Consider the following 22,269-nt stretch of genomic DNA (forward strand, 5'->3'; position numbering starts at 1 on the left):
CACAGACATTCTTACAGGATATGTACAGTAACAAATGATCACAGACATTCTTACAGGATATGTACAGTAACAAATGATCACAGACATTCTTACAGGATATGTACAGTAACAAATGATCACAGACATTCTTACAGGATATGTACAGTAACAAATGATCACAGACATTCTTACAGGATATGTACAGTAACAAATGATCACAGACATTCTTACAGGATATGTACAGTAACAAATGATCACAGACATTCTTACAGGATATGTACAGTAACAAATGATCACAGACATTCTTACAGGATATGTACAGTAACAAATGATCACAGACATTCTTACAGGATATGTACAGTAACAAATGATCACAGACATTCTTACAGGATATGTACAGTAACAAATGATCACAGACATTACAGGATATGTACAGTAACAAAATGATCACAGACATTCTTACAGGATATGTACAGTAACAAAATGATCACAGACATTCTTACAGGATATGTACAGTAACAAATGATCACAGACATTCTTACAGGATATGTACAGTAACAAATGATCACAGACATTCTTACAGGATATGTACAGTAACAAATGATCACAGACATTCTTACAGGATATGTACAGTAACAAAATGATCACAGACATTCTTACAGGATATGTACAGTAACAAATTTACAATTACAATTTACAATTTAGGCATTTAGCAGACGCTCTTAATCCAGAGAGACTTACATTTAAGCAAGAACAAAAGCATGGGAATACATCACATAAAAACATTTATCATGAAACATGTGTAAGCTAAGAAAGTAACAGTGGAATATCTATATAATGAAACTATACATACACTATACATATAAACTATACATATTTACTACTATGCTATACATATGTACTATGGCGTGCTATGACTATATACAATACAATTATAGTGCTGTCTACATAACATGCTATAAGTCTGTGTCAAATGCTATCTAAGCCAACATAAATGCTATCTTAGGGGTTAGGGTAATGATCACAGACATTCTTACAGGATATGTACAGTAACAAATGATCACAGACATTCTTACAGGATATGTACAGTAACAAATGATCACAGACATTCTTACAGGATAATGTACAGTAACAAATGATCACAGACATTCTTACAGGATATGTACAGTAACAAATGATCACAGACATTCTTACAGGATATGTACAGTAACAAATGATCACAGACATTCTTACAGGATATGTACAGTAACAAAATGATCACAGACATTCTTACAGGATATGTACAGTAACAAATGATCACAGACATTCTTACAGGATATGTACAGTAACAAAATGATCACAGACATTCTTACAGGATATGTACAGTAACAAAATGATCACAGACATTCTTACAGGATATGTACAGTAACAAATGATCACAGACATTCTTACAGGATATGTACAGTAACAAATGATCACAGACATTCTTACAGGATAATGTACAGTAACAAATGATCACCGACATTCTTACAGGATAATGTACAGTAACAAATGATCACAGACATTCTTACAGGATATGTACAGTAACAAATGATCACAGACATTCTTACAGGATATGTACAGTAACAAATGATCACAGACATTCTTACAGGATATGTACAGTAACAAATGATCACAGACATTCTGACAGGATATGTACAGTAACAAATGATCACAGACATTCTTACAGGATAATGTACAGTAACAAAATGATCACAGACATTCTTACAGGATATGTACAGTAACAAATGATCACAGACATTCTTACAGGATAATGTACAGTAACAAATGATCACAGACATTCTGACAGGATATGTACAGTAACAAATGATCACAGACATTCTTACAGGATAATGTACAGTAACAAATGATCACAGACATTCTGACAGGATATGTACAGTAACAAATGATCACAGACATTCTGACAGGATATGTACAGTAACAAATGATCACAGACATTCTTACAGGATATGTACAGTAACAAATGATCACAGACATTCTTACAGGATAATGTACAGTAACAAATGATCACAGACATTCTTACAGGATAATGTACAGTAACAAATGATCACAGACATTCTTACAGGATATGTACAGTAACAAATGATCACAGACATTCTTACAGGATATGTACAGTAACAAATGATCACAGACATTCTTACAGGATAATGTACAGTAACAAATGATCACAGACATTCTTACAGGATATGTACAGTAACAAATGATCACAGACATTCTTACAGGATATGTACAGTAACAAATGATCACAGACATGCTTACAGGATATGTACAGTGTCTCTAGAGTAATACTGTGTTGTGGAAGACATGCGGTGACTTGTCTGACTGTCTCTCTTCCTGTCCTCTGCGTGTGATGATGTCATCAGAGTACATGTTATATATATATGTTGGATATCATGTGACTTTATTTTCTGCTCAGCCAGCTTTTCAGAGGCACAATAAAAGTCACGCACATGTTTCACATGTTTCACATGTTTCACATGTTTCTGTTCAGCAGTGTTACTTTTTGGCAGCAAATTTCTATTTTAGTTTTAGTCATTAGTCTCCTGAATAGTTTTCACTTTAGTCTTAGGGCGCTTTCACACCGGACATGTTTGGTTCGTTTTAAACGAACCATGGTCCGCTTACCCCTTTGGTTCGGTTGGTGTGAACGTGCATACGAACTCTGGTGCGGATCAAAGAAACGAACCATGGTCCGCTAAAAAAGGCCGGACTCGGTTCGCTTCCAAACGAACCACGGTGCGGTTCGTTACTGGTGTGAACGCATTCGGACTTTATAGAGGACCAAATACAGTACGATAGCCAAAATAGCCGCCGGGCGTCGGCAGTTGTGAGGCTGCATTAATAATTAGTTATAAAAGCATGTCTTTTTTACGGGGATCACTATTGAGCTGACAGTCTGATTTTAATAGTAGACGCATATATGTCGAGGCGCACTGCGCAGCGCAAATGTAATGGCAGCGTGGTTCACATGCGCAAAAATAACAGATGTACAAGTTGTACAGATGTACACGGAATGGTATGTACGGTATGGTAAATTTGGAGCGCATCTCTCTCTCAGCGCATGCAAGCAATTATATCTACAGGCCTTTAATATAGCCTATATCAGACTATGCTCTCTCTCGCTCTCTCGCTCTCTCGCTCTCTCTCGCTCTCGTAATGACAGCACAGGAAGACGCATGCAGCCCCTGTGCGCACCTGTGCGTAATGTGACTATATCGTTAGATTGGAAGACAATACAGTCTTGGCTGACAACACCAATTGAAAGTAGAGTTCCCAAGGATTATGGTGATATTTAAATTTTAAAAATCGCATAAGAAATGAGCGAGATATGCCTAAATAAAATGTTAGTGGTCTTGGCAATTTATTTTATTTGTGTGCGATCCGGGGCGACGGCACGGCACAATAGATTTTCATTCATTTTTCAGATCATTGTCATGTCATTGCAGTGCAAACCATTAAATATAGCCTATATTAACTTCATAGGCTATTGTACAATATGTGACATATTTCTTTCACCCGGTATTATTGATGTGAGTTGATCAAAATAGTATTGCCTAGGCTATAATGCTTGACTTGTATAGCCTAGGCTATACAGTAGGCTATATAATGCCAGCACAGACTGCACAGTCATTATTCTCTTTCTTTAAGACTAAAGGCAACCCTTGACTTGATGGGCTTTCTCAAATAGACTACTAATAATAATGCGACGATACCAGAAGTCCATTAACGTAATCAAAGCGATGCAATGACAAAGACAGTGAGAACAACAAAAGAACAAGCTGACGGTGTGAATCAAACTATATATATTTTTTTGTCTTCTCTGTTCTGTTGCCTCGGGAGGTGTTTTCTGCTAAACAGGCTTCGTTGTTTTTGGCTTTTGGCGAGGCTGCAGCTAGCTGCTATTGGTCCACTCCGACAGGCTGTTTTATTTTAAGCATGTGCCGCCGCCACGCAAGTTATGACAAAGCATGTGAGTCTTCATGTGTGTGTGTGTGTGTGTGTGTGTGTGTGTACATGAGGGGGAGAGACAGAGAAATATTTAATGTTAAATAGGCTATACACAGGTGGTCCCAAATGATTCATTGATTACATCACGATCACTATAGCAAAAGACGTAAAACTAGGTCAACTCAATTACTCAATTAGCTGCAGCGGAGCTGTTCTGACTTGAAGCTCAATACTAACTGACCACCTTCAAGTTTAAACCATAAGATGACATGGAAATGCCCGCCGATTTGATGCGCAGAAATATATATCTAATCGGGTTAAGGTACATGGAAGAAAAGTCCTTTTTATCAGGGATACCTTGTTGTAGGCTATACATCTCCGTGAATTGTCAGCAAGCACATTATTGTTCAAACACCTACTCCTCTGTTCATCTGTTGCTCTTATTTGGCTAATAAAATAATTAATATGAATGAATGCAATAGCAAGTTGTTGTTGCCTGTCATGTTGCTGTTCTCTTCTCTCTCTGTGTGACTGAAGGTTGCCCCAAAATTTGTAGACAATGATTTCCCCTCATGTTCTTTCCCCCCTCACTATTTGGTTCGCTTAACATGTCCACGTGTCATTTGTTTACATATTTGGTACGCTTTACAAAGTCTAGTGTGAACGCCAAACGGACCAAAATCAAAATGCTAATATTTGGTCCTTGGTCCTTGATCCGGACCTTCTAAGCGAACTTTGGGTGTGAAAGCGCCCTAAGTCACATTTTAGTCACCTGGAATGTATTCGTGTTAGTCTAGTTTTAGTCGACTAAATGTCATAAGATTTTAGACTAAAATGTATTTTTGCGGGCCTTGATGCCGTCATAATTACTTATTTTACACTTGCTGAAAATAGCAGATCTACAAGCTCACAACGCGTCGCAGCGCGACGCGTTGTGAGCTTGTAGATCTGCTATTTTACCAAGTGTAAAATGACTTATACTGGATCTCTTGTCCACTAGTCCCTTCCTAACGTTTTAGTCTAGTTTTTATTTGTTGACGAAATTGTCAGTATATTTAGTCTTAGTTTTAGTCACCATTGCATAGTTTTAATTTAGTTTACATTTAGTTTTCTTCAGTGGAAAAAGGTAGTCGACGAACATTTTCCGTCTTAGTTTTAGTCGACGAAAACAACACTGCTGTGCAGGGTTCAGCTCTTCTCCTCCTATACACCAGTGTTGTCGTTTGAATAGTTTTAATTCAGTTTTAGTCACATTTTAGTCACCTGGAATGTTTTAGTGTTAGTCTAGTTTTAGTCGACTAAATGTCAAGATTTTAGTCGACAAAATCTACAGTTGATTTAGTCGACGAAAATGCATTTAGTAAAATGTATTTTGGCCTTGGTGCCGTCTTGATTACTTTTTTCTTTTACGCTTGCTGAAAATAGCCGATCTACAAGCTCACGCGGCGCGTTGGGATCCACGGTGTAAAGTCTCATAATATTCAACCATGTTGTCTATTGTCTGTCTGTGTGGGGCTGGTTCTGTCTGTCATTCTCAACCTTTGTATTTATTTAATTCAAGGACCATGGGTTCATATACATTAGGCAAACGGAACGTAACCCCAATCTATACTGTAATCTATCCCTGGAACAACATATTTTCAGATGGGGGGTCCCTGGAACAACATATTTTCAGATGGGGGTCCCTGGAACAACATATTTTCAGATGGGGGGTCCCTGGAACAACATATTTTCAGATGGGGGGTCCCTGGAACAACATATTTTCAGATGGGGGGGTCCCTGGAACAACATATTTTCAGATGGGGGTCCCTGGAACAACATATTTTCAGATGGGGGGGTCCCTGGAACAACATATTTTCAGATGGGGGTCCCTGGAACAACATATTTTGAGATGGGGGTCCCTGGAACAACATATTTTCAGATGGGGGGGTCCCTGGAACAACATATTTTCAGATGGGGGTCCCTGGAACAACATATTTTCAGATGGGGGGGTCCCTGGAACAACATATTTTCAGATGGGGGTCCCTGGAACAACATATTTTCAGATGGGGGGTCCCTGGAACAACATATTTTCAGATGGGGGGGTCCCTGGAACAACATATTTTCAGATGGGGGTCCCTGGAACAACATATTTTCAGATGGGGGGTCCCTGGAACAACATATTTTCAGATGGGGGGTCCCTGGAACAACATATTTTCAGATGGGGGTCCCTGGAACAACATATTTTCAGATGGGGGTCCCTGGAACAACATATTTTCAGATGGGGGGTCCCTGGAACAACATATTTTCAGATGGGGGGTCGGCGACCAAATACAGATAAACTTTGGGGTCCTTGACATGAAATATTGAGCACCACTGACTCAGTGCCAGTGGTGCTCAATATTTCATGTCAAGGACCCCAAAAATGATCTGTATTATCATGTTTCTATGTCAATGTCAATGAGGTTTTTTCAGAAAGTTGTCAGGGTTCAACTTTAAAGGTATAATTATTCAGTGATTTCACTCAAAAAACCTCATAGGTTTCGTTTTTGGCTGTGGGACCTAAGCCTTTCATCCAATCAGGATAGAGAGCCAAAAACGAAAAGGTTTTTTGACCCCCAGGGGGTTAACTGGGGACAGGGAGGAACTCCTTATATGGTCAGCACACTCTATACTAGTAGAGAGGATTATCACAACAAAACAAAAAAATAAGTGATATTTGAATGAAGTGAAATCACTGAATATACCTTTAACCCATTCTGACCGGGCACCCATTTTGGTGTCGGCATCATGTTGTGCTTTAGCTATTTAAAAATAGCAGATCTACAAGCTCATATCGCGCCACCGAGTGGCGCGATACGAGCTTGTAGGTCTGCCATTTTTGAAAAATCGAAGAACGACTGACATTTTTTTAGAATCTGATCTCAGGTCAGAATGGGTTTAATCAGACCAGTGTGTGTCCGGCGGAAACCTCGTATGAATCTGATCTCAGGTCAGAATGTGTTAACCCATTTTACTGTAACCCGTGTGCGCTGCAGCTGAACCGGTCCCTCCACTTCCTGGACGACCGGAGTCCGCAGCACCCGTTCTTCGTGATGCTGTCGCCCCCCGCGCCCCACTCCCCCTGGACCGCCGCCCCTCAGTACCAGAAGAACTTCAGCGACGTCAAGGCGCCGCGCGACGGCAGCTTCAACAGGCCCGGGACGGTGAGACGGAACCGCACGCACTTTCTATTAGCCCGGGGACGGTTAAGACAGAACCGCACACACTTTCTATTAGCCCGGGGACGGTTAAGACAGAACCGCACACACTTTCCATTAGCCCGGGGACGGTTAAGACAGAACCGCACACACTTTCTATTAGCCCGGGGACGGTTAAGACAGAACCGCACACACTTTCTATTAGCCCGGGGACGGTTAAGACAGAACCGCACACACTTTCTATTAGCCCGGGGACGGTTAAGACAGAACCGCACACACTTTCTATTAGCCCGGGGACGGTTAAGACAGAACCGCACACACTTTCTATTAGCCCGGGGACGGTTAAGACAGAACCGCACACACTTTCTATTAGCCCGGGGACGGTTAAGACAGAACCGCACACACTTTCTATTAGCCCGGGGACGGTTAAGACAGAACCGCACACACTTTCTATTAGCCCGGGGACGGTTAAGACAGAACCGCACACACTTTCTAAGAGCCCGGGGACGGTTAAGACAGAACCGCACGCACTTTCTATTAGCCCGGGGACGGTTAAGACAGAACCGCACACACTTTCTATTAGCCCGGGGACGGTTAAGACAGAACCGCACGCACTTTCTATTAGCCCGGGGACGGTTAAGACAGAACCGCACACACTTTCTATTAGCCCGGGGACGGTTAAGACAGAACCGCACGCACTTTCTATTAGCCCGGGGACGGTTAAGACAGAACCGCACACACTTTCTATTAGCCCGGGGACGGTTAAGACAGAACCGCACACACTTTCTATTAGCCCGGGGCCGGTTAAGACAGAACCGCACACACTTTCTATTAGCCCGGGGACGGTTAAGACAGAACCGCACGCACTTTCTATTAGCCCGGGGACGGTTAAGACAGAACCGCACACACTTTCTATTAGCCCGGGGACGGTGAGACAGAACCGCACACACTTTCTATTAGCCCGGGGACGGTTAAGACAGAACCGCACGCACTTTCTATTAGCCCGGGGACGGTTAAGACAGAACCGCACACACTTTCTATTAGCCCGGGGACGGTTAAGACAGAACCGCACACACTTTCTATTAGCCCGGGGACGGTTAAGACGGAACCGCACGCACTTTCTATTAGCCCGGGGATGGTTAAGACAGAACCGCACGCACTTTCTATTAGCCCGGGGACGGTTAAGACGGAACCGCACGCACTTTCTATTAGCCCGGGGATGGTTAAGACAGAACCGCACGCACTTTCTATTAGCCCGGGGACGGTTAAGACAGAACCGCACACACTTTCTATTAGCCCGGGGACGGTTAAGACAGAACCGCACGCACTTTCTATTAGCCCGGGGACGGTTAAGACAGAACCGCACACACTTTCTATTAGCCCGGGGACGGTTAAGACAGAACCGCACGCACTTTCTATTAGCCCGGGGACGGTTAAGACAGAACCGCACGCACTTTCTATTAGCCCGGGGACGGTTAAGACAGAACCGCACACACTTTCTATTAGCCCGGGGCCGGTTAAGACAGAACCGCACACACTTTCTATTAGCCCGGGGACGGTGAGACAGAACCGCACGCACTTTCTATTAGCCCGGGGACGGTTAAGACAGAACCACGCACACTTTCCATTAGCCCGGGGACGGTTAAGACAGAACCGCACGCACTTTCTATTAGCCCGGGGACGGTTAAGACAGAACCGCACGCACTTTCTATTAGCCCGGGGACGGTTAAGACAGAACCGCACACACTTTCTATTAGCCCGGGGACGGTTAAGACAGAACCACGCACACTTTCCATTAGCCCGGGGACGGTTAAGACAGAACCGCACACACTTTCTATTAGCCCGGGGACGGTTAAGACAGAACCGCACGCACTTTCTATTAGCCCGGGGACGGTTAAGACAGAACCGCACACACTTTCTATTAGCCCGGGGACGGTGAGACGGAACCGCACGCACTTTCTATTAGCCCGGGGACGGTTAAGACAGAACCGCACGCACTTTCTATTAGCCCGGGGACGGTTAAGACAGAACCGCACGCACTTTCTATTAGCCCGGGGACGGTTAAGACAGAACCACACACTTTCTATTAGCCCGGGGACGGTTAAGACAGAACCGCACGCACTTTCTATTAGCCCGGGGATGGTGAGACAGAACCGCACACACTTTCTATTAGCCCGGGGACGGTTAAGACAGAACCGCACGCACTTTCTATTAGCCCGGGGACGGTTAAGACAGAACCGCACGCACTTTCTATTAGCCCGGGGACGGTTAAGACAGAACCACACACTTTCTATTAGCCCGGGGACGGTTAAGACGGAACCGCACACACTTTCCATTAGCCCGGGGACGGTTAAGACAGAACCGCACCCACTTTCTATTAGCCCAGGGACGGTTAAGACAGAACCGCACGCACTTTCCATTAGCCCGGGGACGGTTAAGACAGAACCGCACGCACTTTCCATTAGCCCGGGGACGGTTAAGACAGAACCGCACGCACTTTCCATTAGCCCGGGGACGGTTAAGACAGAACCGCACGCACTTTATATTAGCCCGGGGACGGTTAAGACAGAACCACACGCACTTTATATTAGCCCGGGGACGGTTAAGACAGAACCGCACACGCTACACGTTACAACACGCACGCAGCGCTGATTCTGATGTAGTCTCAGTCATAGTCTTTTTGAATAATAGAATATAAAATTGGATTTTTACACTTTTTACACATTCTGACCTGAGATCAGATTCTAAAAATGTCTGTTTTAAAAAATGACAGTTTTCTGAAAAAGCTAATGTTTCCATGTCAGTCGTTTCTTCGATTTTTCAAAAATAGCAGACCTACAAGCTCGTAGCGCGCCACTCGGTGGCGCGCTACGAGCTTGTAGATCTGCTATTTTTCAATAGCTAAATTATAACATAATAATGCTAACACCAAAAGGGGTTCCCGACCCAGAATGGGTTAATTGCATGCTGTACATGTTGTGTACATGGTGTGTACATGCTGTGTTGTGTACATGCTGTGTTGTGTACATGCTGTGTACATGTTGTGTACATGCTGTGTTGTGTACATGCTGTGTTGTGTACATGGTGTGTACATGGTGTGTACTATGTGTGTGTTTCAGGACAAGCACTGGTTGCTGCGTCAGCCCCTCAACCCCATGCCCAGCAGCTCTGTGGACTTCCTGGATGACGCCTACAGGAAGAGGTACCGTACTATCTTTATTAAATAACAACAAAGTTGTACCAAAGTGCTTTACAATAAAAAAAAACAAAAAAAAAAACACAACTTCATTTAAAAACAAACTACATGGCCCAGGCCGTAGCGTAACGGTCTGGGCACCGGACTGGTGATCCAGTCGCGGTGTGCCGCGGGTTCGACTCCCGGACCCGACACGGCCTTTACTGCATGTCATCCCCCCATCTCTCTCCCGTTTCCTGTCAGCCTACTTTCTATCCCTTAAAAAATCAATAAAGGCGTAAGCCGCAAAAAAAAAAAAAAAGAAAAAAAAAAAAAAAAACTACATACAACCTTAGATTTCTTATACATATGCCAGCATTCTTCCTCTAGGCAGCAGGGATGTCAAACTCAAATACACTAGTGGGCCAAAAATAAAGAAATTGCTACAATTCGAGGGCCGGACTGTGTTTCAACACACGGGGCCATTTTTGGGGAGAGGAGTAGCTGAAAGTTGATCACAAGTTGATATACTTTCACTGCTGATCAATAGTGAAGAGAAGACGCATGCTTGCGCTTGCAGGCCCTCGATACGTGACAATGCACTCGCAGTGCATTGTGGGACTTGTAGTATTATGGTGGTCCGTGCAATATACCAGAGGGCCTGTTCTTTCTAATACTAATTAAATATCATCCCGCGGGCCGAAGATAATTCATTCACGGGCCTGATTTGGCCCCCGGGCCTTGAGTTTGACATAATGCCCTAGTGGGTGCTCTGCTCTGGGGGTGGGGGCTTGTCTGCCCTTTGGGTCTGGGTGGGTGGTCGCCCGGGCAGGGGTCTCCATCGATGCGTTGCATTGGGGCGGTGGGGGGGGGGGGGGGGGGCTGCTCTTATTGTACTGATTTGGTACCTACAGGTATGATAACTGTGTTGTCTGCCTTCGTTAATATGTGTATTTATATACTGTATGGATGTAGGGGGGGGCTGCTCTTATTGTACTGCTTTGGTACCTACAGGTATGATAACTGTGTTGTCTGCCTTCGTTAATATATGTATTTATATACTGTATGGATGTAGGGGGGGGCTGCTCTTATTGTACTGCTTTGGTACCTACAGGTATGATAACTGTGTTGTCTGCCTTCGTTAATATGTGTATTTATATACTGTATGGATGTAGGGGGGGCTGCTCTTATTGTACTGATTTGGTACCTACAGGTATGATAACTGTGTTGTCTGCCTTCGTTAATATATGTATTTATATACTGTATGGATGTAGGGGGGGGCTGCTCTTATTGTACTGCTTTGGTACCTACAGGTATGATAACTGTGTTGTCTGCCTTCGTTAATATATGTATTTATATACTGTATGGATGTAGGGGGGGGCTGCTCTTATTGTACTGCTTTGGTACCTACAGGTATGATAACTGTGTTGTCTGCCTTCGTTAATATGTGTATTTATATACTGTATGGATGTATTTCATTAATATATGTATTTATATACTGTATGGATGTATTTCGTTAATATATGTATTTATATACTGTATGGATGTATTTCGTTAATATATGTATTTATATACTGTATGGATGTATTTCGTTAATATATGTATTTATATACTGTATGGATGTATTTCGTTAATATATGTATTTATATACTGTATGGATGTATTTCATTAATATATGTATTTATATACTGTATGGATGTATTTCCTGAATGGGAGCCTATCAAAATTCAAAAGCCACTTAATGTCATTATAGTTCATTGTTCTTATGTTCAATCTTTTTATTTATACTAGTGTTTTTATTTTCTTTCTTTTCTTGCTGTGTAATGTCTTTGTTGTCCTTAGATTTGTTAAAACCAATAAATATACTTTATAAAAAAACAAACGACATGTATACACAGTGTCACTTTCAACGTCAAAAACAGCTCCTACTATGCTTGGAAATGCCAAAGAATAATCAGAGATCGGATATCGGTCATAATTTCATAATCGTGCACCCCTAATAAAAAATGACAAAAAAGGAAATAAAAACTAAGGTACGATGACTTAAAACTAAAGGTCATTACACACTGGCGAATTAGCGACGCGATATATTCGTGCGAATAATTCGCATTTAAAAAAAAAACAATTGAAGTCCATGCAAGCTTCCACATCAGTGGCGAATGTGCGAATGTGCGAAAATGCGACCGTTTTCGCTTTTATTTGTTCGCTCTGGTGTCGTATTTTGCAGAGATTCGCAGGCCAACTGCAACATGCAATATTTCGCATTTTCAGATCGCTTATTCGCATCGCGTCGCTAATTCGCCAGTGTGTAATGACCTTAGGACTGAATATATTGACAATTTTGTCAACAACAAATAAAAACTAGACTAAAATGTTAAAGGACAACTTTAGTTTTTTTCAACCAAGGTTCATGTTTTAGGTTGTTATTAGAGAAACTAAAAGGTGAGTGACAGGGGGGCATGGGGCTAAATATGTATTTTTTTCAATCTAGTGTAAATCAATCATCAATTACGACGCCATCAAGGCACACCAAAATAAGTTTTCAACGACATAATCAACTGTAGATTTAGTCGGCTAAAATGTTATATTTAGTTGACTAAAACTAGACTAAAACTAAATAGAAATGTATTCAAATGACTATGACTAAACTAAATCAAAAGTTGTTCAACCAAAGTCAACAATGTAAAAGTTTGAGAAACACTGCCCTATCTGACACAAGAGTCTACATTTCTCCAGAGGTCATCTCCAACCACTGCAGATGCATTCATTATAATGTAGATCTGTTTTCAATAGAGCACCGAAGTCTCACGTCAATATCGGTAGAAGGCGCAAATCGACGGGTTCATGTACTTTTTATTTGCATTGTAATCCCCATAGGGGGGATTTTAGATCACCTCATATAGATCACCGAAGTCCTGCCGTAACTCGCTCATCCCTTCCATTCCCCCCCTGGTTCGCGGAAGTAATTTCTCTATGGAGAATAACATGGGGTGATCTTAATATCGTCTACTATAAGCGTTGTGGTCCAAAAATTAACAAGCCGTCTCGGCGTTATTGTCAGGGAGGTGTCTCTGTATCGTTATATTGTCAGGGAGGTGTCTCTGTATCGTTATATTGTCAGGGAGGTGTCTCTGTATCGTTTGCGACAGTCAGTCACTCATATTATATGATACAGTCTGCTTCTAGCGAAAATGTAACTAATTCAGCAGCAGTAACATTAGCGTTTTCTCTCAGGCAGTTGATTCTTCATATCCGTATGAGTGAAGCGGCCGGGGTGACATGTTTATTTTTCAAACACAGTTCTTATATGAGGCGATCTAAATTCCCCCCTATGGGGATTACAACGCAAATAAAAAGTACATGAACCCGTGGATTTGCGCCCTCTACCGATATTGACGTCAGACTTCAGTACTCTATAAGAACTGTTTGAAAAATAAACATGTCACCCCGGCCGTTTCACTCATACAGTATTATGGATATGAAGAATCAACTGACTGAGAGAAAATGCTAATGTTACTGCTACTGAATTAGTTACATTTTCGCTAGAAACAGACTTTATCAAATATGAGGGACTGACTGTCGCAAACCATACAGAGACACCTCCCTGACGCAGAAACAGCTTGTTTATTTTTGGACCACAACGCTTATATGAAACGATTGTAAGATGAGCCCTCTCATCTTGACGACATGGCTGTGTTTCTCAGATGGCAGACTCTCCTCTCTGTTGATGACATGGTTGCTGCTCTGGTCCAAAAGCTGGACGAACTGAAGGAACTAGACAACACCTACATCATCTACACTTCAGACAACGGCTACCACACAGGTCTACGCACGCACACGCACACACACACACACACACACACACACACACACACGCACACACACACACACACACGCACACACACACACACACACACACACACAATCCTGGCGCTTAGTACAGGCCGACGAAGCGGCCTCTTCGAGCACCACCTCTTAGGGGCGCCACTTAAGCCCTCCAAACAATCTGCACTGGTTTCTGCTTTAAGTGGGGGGGATATCGGTCGGGCAACTGGCAACCCACACATTCACATTGGGTGAGGTGGCAAATGTTAGACGCTAGGGGGGGACATTTAGCTGGGGGACCAACTGGAACCAGTGTTGTTTTCGTCGACTAAAACGAAGACGAAAAATGTTCGTCGACTACCTTTTTCCACTGAAGGAAACTAAATGGAAACTAAATGAAAACTGTGCTATGGTGACTAAAACTAAGACTAAATATACTGACAATTTCGTCAACAAATAAAAACTAGACTAAAATGTTAGGAAGGGACTAGTGGACAAGAGATCCACTATAAGTCATTTTACACTTGGTTAGTATTTATAGCAAGTGTAAAAACAGTCCTTACGACGGCATCAAGGACCACCAGTGGTCCTTAATGCAGGCATCAAGGACCACTGGTGGTCCTTGATGCAGGCATCAAGGACCACCAGTGGTCCTTGATGCCTGCATTAAGGACCACTGGTGGTCCTTAATGCAGGCATCAAGGACCACTGGTGGTCCTTGATGCAGGCATCAAGGACCACTGGTGGTCCTTGATGCAGGCATTAAGGACCACTGGTGGTCCTTAATGCAGGCATCAAGGACCACTGGTGGTCCCCGCCTGGACCACTGGTTGAGAACCACTGAAGTAGAGCCTTAATTTACCAAAATATGGAGATAAGACGTGCCTGCCCGACAGCCACGTCATCATTCATATAGGCCTTTAATAGCGGGTGCTATGTTGTGTTTTCAGGTCAGTTTTCTCTGTTATAATTCATATGGGCCTTTAAAGGGACACTTCACCCTTTTTGCAAAAAAAATATATGTTAATGACGTTTAGAAGCTTTAGATCACTTTCCTGGGGTTATTTATGTGTGTAATATGTGGTTTTAGTTATTTTAGATTGTAGCAGTGAGCCTGTTGTCTCTGATGTCATGGACACTGGTCTCACTACCTTCCTGGACTACAATTCCCATAATTCTTTGGTGCACTGCTCCTCCTTGTGGATAGGGGGAGAGCTGTCTTACTGAGACAACATGTAGTCCAGGAATGAAGTGAGCCCAGTGTCCATGACATCAGAGACACCGGGCTCACTGCTACAATCTAAAATATCTAAAACCACATATTACACACATAAAGATCTCCAGGAAAGTGTTCTAAAGCTTCTAAACGTGTCCCTTTAATAGCGGGTGCTATGTTGTGTTTTCAGGTCAGTTTTCTCTGCCCATTGACAAGAGGCAGCTGTACGACTTCGACATCAGAATCCCCCTCATGGTCCGCGGCCCGGGCATCAAACCACAGCAGACACTGCAGGTGAGAACCATCCGGCTGTGCTTTTTGGAATCCATCCAATATAGCAAAAAGAAATAGCAGATCGAGCTTGTAGATCTGCTATTTTTTGAAAAATCTTGAAAATGTGGCGCAAATCTTTGAATACTCTGATGCTGGCATTCAAAGCAACCAAAGGTATGGCTCCCCCATATCTTACAAGTATGATTGAACCCTACAAACCCTCCCGCGCTGCACTCAGATCAGCCAACGCAGGGAAGCTGGAAGTACCCTCACTAAAAACGCCGGGACAACACTCCACACGTCCCAAACTCTTCTCCCTTCTGGCTCCAAAACTGTGGAATGCACTTCCCATTGCAGTCAGAACTGCAGCATCACTCCCAATCTTCCGCCGTAGCCTGAAAACCCACCTTTTCAGACTCCATCATGGCCCATAGCACTTACCCTAACCCCTTAGATAGCATTTCTGTTGGCTTAGATAGCATTTGACACAGACTTATAGCACAGACTTATAGCACTATAATTGTATTGTATATAGTCATAGCACGCCATAGTACATATGTATAGCATAGTAGTAAATATGTATAGTTTATATGTATAGTGTATGTATAGTTTCATTATATAGATATTCCACTGTTACTTTCTTAGCTTACGCATGTTTCATGATAAATACTTTTATGTGATGTATTCCCATGCTTTTGTTCTTGCTTAAATGTAAGTCGCTCTGGATTAAAATGCCTAAATTGTAAATTGTAACTCAAATATGTGCTTGGAACATATTTTCGGCGGCCAAACACAGATAATTCTGGGGGTCCTTGACATGAGGTTGAGCACAACTGACACAGAAACATGAGGTTTTTCAGAAAACTGTTTTAGGTTTTAGAAGACATTTGTAGAATCTGGTGTCTGGACTAAATGGGTTCATGTGAGCTCGGCTACTGCCCGACACTGAATTAAATCCATTTAGGCCTGACGTCGAAAAATAAATAAAAAGTCTTCTGAGAGAAGAGAATATTATATTCAAAGATTTGTGCAACATTTTCACGATTTTTCAAAAATAGCAGATCTACAAGCTCGTAGCGCGCCACTCGGTGGCGCGCTACGAGCTTGTAGATCTGCTATTTTCTTGTAGATCTGCTATTTTCCAATACCTGAAGCTTAGTTAAAACACCAAAACGGGTTCCCGTCCAGAATGGGATTTATTAACCAATAATGTCAATCATTGTATTCTATTGTTTTTAATGTGTCCTGGTATCAGGCTCCATTGACCTGGTATTGATTCCTTTGTCCTGGTATCAGGCTCCATTGACCTGGTATTGATTCCTTTGTCCTGGTATCAGGCTCCATTGACCTGGTATTGATTCCTTTGTCCTGGTTTCAGGCTCCAGTGCTGAATATTGACCTGGTATTGATTCCTTTGTCCTGTTTTCAGGCTCCGGTGCTGAATATTGACCTGGTATTGATTCCTTTGTCCTGTTTTCAGGCTCCGGTGCTGAACATTGACCTGGTATTGATTCCTTTGTCCTGTTATCAGGCTCCGGTGCTGAACATTGACCTGGCTCCCACCATCCTGGACATCTCTGGTTTCAACCTGTCCCTCGTCACCATGGATGGACAGTCCTTCCTACCTCAGATGGTTAGAGATGTTCCTCCGCTGAAGAAAGACTTTGTAAACGGGATGGAATAACGTGTTCCTTCCACGCGCTACGACGTCCAACCAGGGAAACTCCCCCCTGTCAGGTGTAAAGGAGCAACTTGGACACTCAGGCATGAAGGAAGCATGAGTTCAAGTCCGTTGCTCTCCCCTTGTCCCCCATATATGGGGACTAGGTTGGTCTCCCCTTGTCCCCCATATATGGGGACTAGGTTGCTCTCCCCTTGTCCCCCATATATGGGGACTAGGTTGCTCTCCCCTTGTCCCCCATATATGGGGACTAGGTTGGTCTCCCCTTGTCCCCCATATATGGGGACTAGGTTGGTCTCCCCTTGTCCCCCATATATGGGGACTAGGTTGGTCTCCCCTTGTCCCCCATATATGGGGACTAGGTTGGTCTCCCCTTGTCCCCCATATATGGGGACTAGGTTGGTCTCCCCTTGTCCCCCATATATGGGGACTAGGTTGGTCTCCCCTTGTCCCCCATATATGGGGACTAGGTTGGTCTCCCCTTGTCCCCCATATATGGGGACTAGGTTGCTCTCCCCTTGTCCCCCATATATGGGGACTAGGTTGGTCTCCCCTTGTCCCCCATATATGGGGACTAGGTTGCTCTCCCCTTGTCCCCCATATATGGGGACTAGGTTGGTCTCCCCTTGTCCCCCATATATGGGGACTAGGTTGCTCTCCCCTTGTCCCCCATATATGGGGACTAGGTTGGTCTCCCCTTGTCCCCCATATATGGGGACTAGGTTGGTCTCCCCTTGTCCCCCATATATGGGGACTAGGTTGGTCTCCCCTTGTCCCCCATATATGGGGACTAGGTTGGTCTCCCCTTGTCCCCCATATATGGGGACTAGGTTGGTCTCCCCTTGTCCCCCATATATGGGGACTAGGTTGGTCTCCCCTTGTCCCCCATATATGGGGACTAGGTTGGTCTCCCCTTGTCCCCCATATATGGGGACTAGGTTGGTCTCCCCTTGTCCCCCATATATGGGGACTAGGTTGGCAGAGGGTGTGTAGAGCCCAGGATCACATTAGATGATTGACACAGGGGTGAAAAATGGGTTACAAAATCGTGGGATAAAAATAAAAAAAAGAAGAAAAAAGAAAGACTTTGTATAGGTTTATGATATTAACAGTCGTGGCAATTTGTCGACTAATCCAGAGGTTTTCAACGCTTTCCGTATCAAGGCCCATTATTTATTGGGCATTTGGGCCACATGCACGGAGACCACCATTTGATGAGATTTAAGGCCTATTCATAGTCTGGTGGTGAGGTGACCACCGCTCCGGTGGTGAGGTGACCACCGCTCCGGTGGTGAGCTGACCACCGGAGCTGAAATAACGTTGAGCGGTGGTGAGTAAAAACAGAGAGAAGGGCTGGAGCGGTGGCGGTGGTTTGCTCTTCACCGCGGCTCAGTGACGTCATGTTGTAGTTCGGTGGTCACCTCAGTGACGTCATGTTGTAGTTCGGTGGTCACCTCAGTGACGTCATGTTGTAGTTCGGTGGTCACCTCAGTGACGTCATGTTGTAGTTCGGTGGTCACCCCACCACCGAAAATCCAGACTGATGTATGAGCCTTTAGCCTCTCAGACCCAAAACCTTTGAATATTTTGTTGGATATGATTTTGTCCACAATTCCTTTGCTACTTAAAATACATGTTTATTCATCGTCGCGTTGTTTTTCTTCATCCCAATAATAAGCCAACATTCCTCACCACTGTTTGTACCACCAGGCACCCTCCCTGCGCAACGGCACCGCGCGCCCCTATTTCCTGGTGGAGTACACCGGAGAGGGCCACCCATCACCGGACCCTGCCTGCCCAAAACTTGGCCCTGGCCTCGCGGTGAGCCATTAAAAGTGATCAAAAAACGGCAAATGAAACAATGAAAACAGAACTCGTCGTGTTCGAGGTCTTCATCAATTAACTTGTGTAACTCGTGAACGGGACCTTTTTTTTGTTAAAAGGTTGTGAATCACCGGGTAGTTTAATTAAGTAAACGCAGTAATTGTTCTTCCCTGCGTCTCTCAGCATTGTTTCCCTGACTGTGTGTGTGAGGACGCGTACAACAACACCTACGCCTGCGTCAGGAGCCTATCAGAATACAACCTGCAGTACTGCGAGTTCGCCGACAGCGAGGTAGGCATCCTCCTCAGCCAATCATCTGCCTCCATCTCACCCTGTCCTCTGTCTCCTCAGCCAATCATCTGCCTCCATCTCACCCTGTCCTCTTGTCTCCTCAGCCAATCATCTGCCTCCATCTCACCCTGTCCTCTGTCTCCTCAGCCAATCATCTGCCTCCATCTCACCCTGTCCTCTGTCTCCTCAGCCAATCATCTGCCTCCATCTCACCCTGTCCTCTGTCTCCTCAGCCAATCATCTGCCTCCATCTCACCCTGTCCTCTTGTCTCCTCAGCCAATCATCTGCCTCCATCTCACCCTGTCCTCTTGTCTCCTCAGCCAATCATCTGCCTCCATCTCACCCTGTCCTCTTGTCTCCTCAGCCAATCATCTGCCTCCATCTCACCCTGTCCTCTGTCTCCTCAGCCAATCATCTGCCTCCATCTCACCCTGTCCTCTTGTCTCCTCAGCCAATCATCTGCCTCCATCTCACCCTGTCCTCTTGTCTCCTCAGCCAATCATCTGCCTCCATCTCACCCTGTCCTCTGTCTCCTCAGCCAATCATCTGCCTCCATCTCACCCTGTCCTCTTGTCTCCTCAGCCAATCATCTGCCTCCATCTCACCCTGTCCTCTTGTCTCCTCAGCCAATCATCTACCTCCATCTCTCCCTGTCCTCCGCCTCCTCTTCTCTCACACCAGCTAACTTCATGTCCTCTTTCACTACTCTTTGGCCTTCCTCCTCCTCTTCCTCCTCCTCTAGGCCTCCTTCCTCCTCCTCTTCCTCCTCCTCTAGGCCTCCTTCCTCCTCCTCTAGGCCTCCTTCCTCCTCCTCTAGGCCTCCTTCCTCCTCCTCTAGGCCTCCTCTAGGCCTCCTTCCTCCTCCTCTAGGCCTCCTTCCTCCTCCTCTAGGCCTCCTGCCTGGCGGTTCTAACCTCGGCGTCCTTCTACCGATAGACTCACTGCTCTGCACGCGTCCAAAGCATCTCAGTCTGGCCTCTCTGGCTTCATCTCCAACACATCTGTCTGTCTGTCCCTCTGATGTGCTCGTTTCCTGATCCTATCTGCTGTCTGTCCCTCTGATGTGCTCGTTTCCTGATCCTATCCATCCTTGTTACTCCCAGAGAGAACTTCAACATTTTAGTCTCCGCTATAGCTCAGATTCAGATGCCTTTATTTGCCATTGTGTGGAAAACACACAGGAATTTGTTTTGACATTGCGTGTGTGTGCATTTCTTATTCCTTTTTTCCCCGCATATAACAAAAATAACAACAACACAATTACAACACCGTGCAGGAAGTATAAATATTAGAGCTGGGACTCGATTAAAAAAATTAATCTAATTAATCAGAGGCTTTGCGATTAATTAATCTAGATTAATCGCATTTTAATCACATATCATTATTTGACCCGAGAACAGTGAGAAAGCAATTTTTTCAAATGGATTTTGGTATACTAGTGAATCAATGAATAGTGAATACATAAGTTTAAGCAATAAAACATTGTTTTTGCAGTAATAGGGGTAATAATTCTTTATTGAATAATTACACACAACTGTGCTGTAATCCACGCTACCATCGGATAAACTGTCCAGTGACAACGTTCCGCGGTGAAAAAAATAGTGCGATTAAAATGCGTTAATCTTTTTTAATGCATTCATTTTTCTGTAGTTAATTAATCGTAATTAATCGCAATTAGTCCCGGCCCTAATAAATATAAAGTGCAGAGTTTATGGAACATGCAAAACCATGTCCGGTGACCCTCCCTATAGGGGTCAGGGGTCATTTAGCAGCCTGGCGGGCGGCTGAGGGAAAAAATACTTTACCTCCAAGCTCTGCTTCCTTGTCTTGTCCTCAGTGCGACGTACTGTCTCTTTAACCCATTCTGACCTGAGATCAGATTCATATAGGAGGTTTCCACCGGACACACACTGGTCTGATGAACCCATTCTGACCTGAGATCAGATTCTAGAAATGTCAGTCGCTCTTCGATTTTTTTCAAAAATAGCAGACCTACAAGCTCGTATCGCGCCACTCGGTGGCGCGATATGAGCTTGTAGATCTGCTATTTTTCAATAGCTATAAAGCATGACATGATGCTGACACCAAAATGGGTGCCCGGTCAGAATGGGTTTAAAAAAAACCATCCATCTCTGCTGTGTTTTTGTTTTTTTGTCCTCTCCGCTCACGGTGGTCTCCCCGGTGGTCTCCCCATGGTCCCGGTGGTCTCCCCATGGCTCCCGGTGGTCTCCCCCGTGCATGCAGTCGTTTGTGGAGGTGTACAACCTGACGTCAGACCCTCACCAGCTGGAGAACATCGTGAAGAAGGTGGACCCGGCGCTACTCCAGGCCAATAACCAACGACTCATCAAGCTGCAGTCCTGTGTGGGCCACAGCTGCCGAGACACCACCAAATAACCACCAACCCAGTCCTGTGTGGGCCACAGCTGTAGAGAGACACCACCAAATAACCACCAACCCAGTCCTGTGTGGGCCACAGCTGTAGAGAGACACCACCAAATAACCACCAACCCAGTCCTGTGTGGGCCACAGCTGTAGAGAGACACCTCCAAATAACCACCAACCCAGTCCTGTGTGGGCCACAGCTGTAGAGACACCTCCAAATAACCACCAACCCAGTCCTGTGTGGGCCACAGCTGTAGAGACACCTCCAAATAACCACCAACCCAGTCCTGTGTGGGCCACAGCTGTAGAGAGACACCACCAAATAACCACCAACCCAGTCCTGTGTGGGCCACAGCTGTAGAGACACCTCCAAATAACCACCAACCCAGTCCTGTGTGGGCCACAGCTGTAGAGAGACACCACCAAATAACCACCAACCCAGTCCTGTGTGGG

The 22,269-nt window shown here is 44.4% G+C and overlaps 1 protein-coding gene across 1 annotated transcript in view; it reads left to right on the top strand.

The window, feature by feature from the left end:
* Nucleotides 1–21,828, top strand: part of gnsb (glucosamine (N-acetyl)-6-sulfatase (Sanfilippo disease IIID), b) — a gene marked incomplete at its 3' end in the record, with an annotated part of 49,183 nt that extends 27,355 nt beyond the window's left edge. The window contains exons 8-15 of the mRNA XM_083793830.1: nucleotides 6,984–7,151; nucleotides 10,265–10,347; nucleotides 14,025–14,143; nucleotides 15,552–15,655; nucleotides 17,166–17,267; nucleotides 19,026–19,136; nucleotides 19,323–19,430; nucleotides 21,676–21,828. Coding sequence (XP_083649956.1) covers nucleotides 6,984–7,151; nucleotides 10,265–10,347; nucleotides 14,025–14,143; nucleotides 15,552–15,655; nucleotides 17,166–17,267; nucleotides 19,026–19,136; nucleotides 19,323–19,430; nucleotides 21,676–21,828 — 948 coding nt within the window. The remainder of the gene's footprint in view (nucleotides 1–6,983; nucleotides 7,152–10,264; nucleotides 10,348–14,024; nucleotides 14,144–15,551; nucleotides 15,656–17,165; nucleotides 17,268–19,025; nucleotides 19,137–19,322; nucleotides 19,431–21,675) is intronic.
* Nucleotides 21,829–22,269: the final 441 nt, after the last annotated feature.

The sequence above is a fragment of the Protomyctophum parallelum genome (assembly GCF_964188405.1).
Source record: "Protomyctophum parallelum genome assembly, chromosome: 21".
Classification (NCBI taxonomy): Eukaryota; Metazoa; Chordata; class Actinopteri; order Myctophiformes; family Myctophidae; genus Protomyctophum; species Protomyctophum parallelum.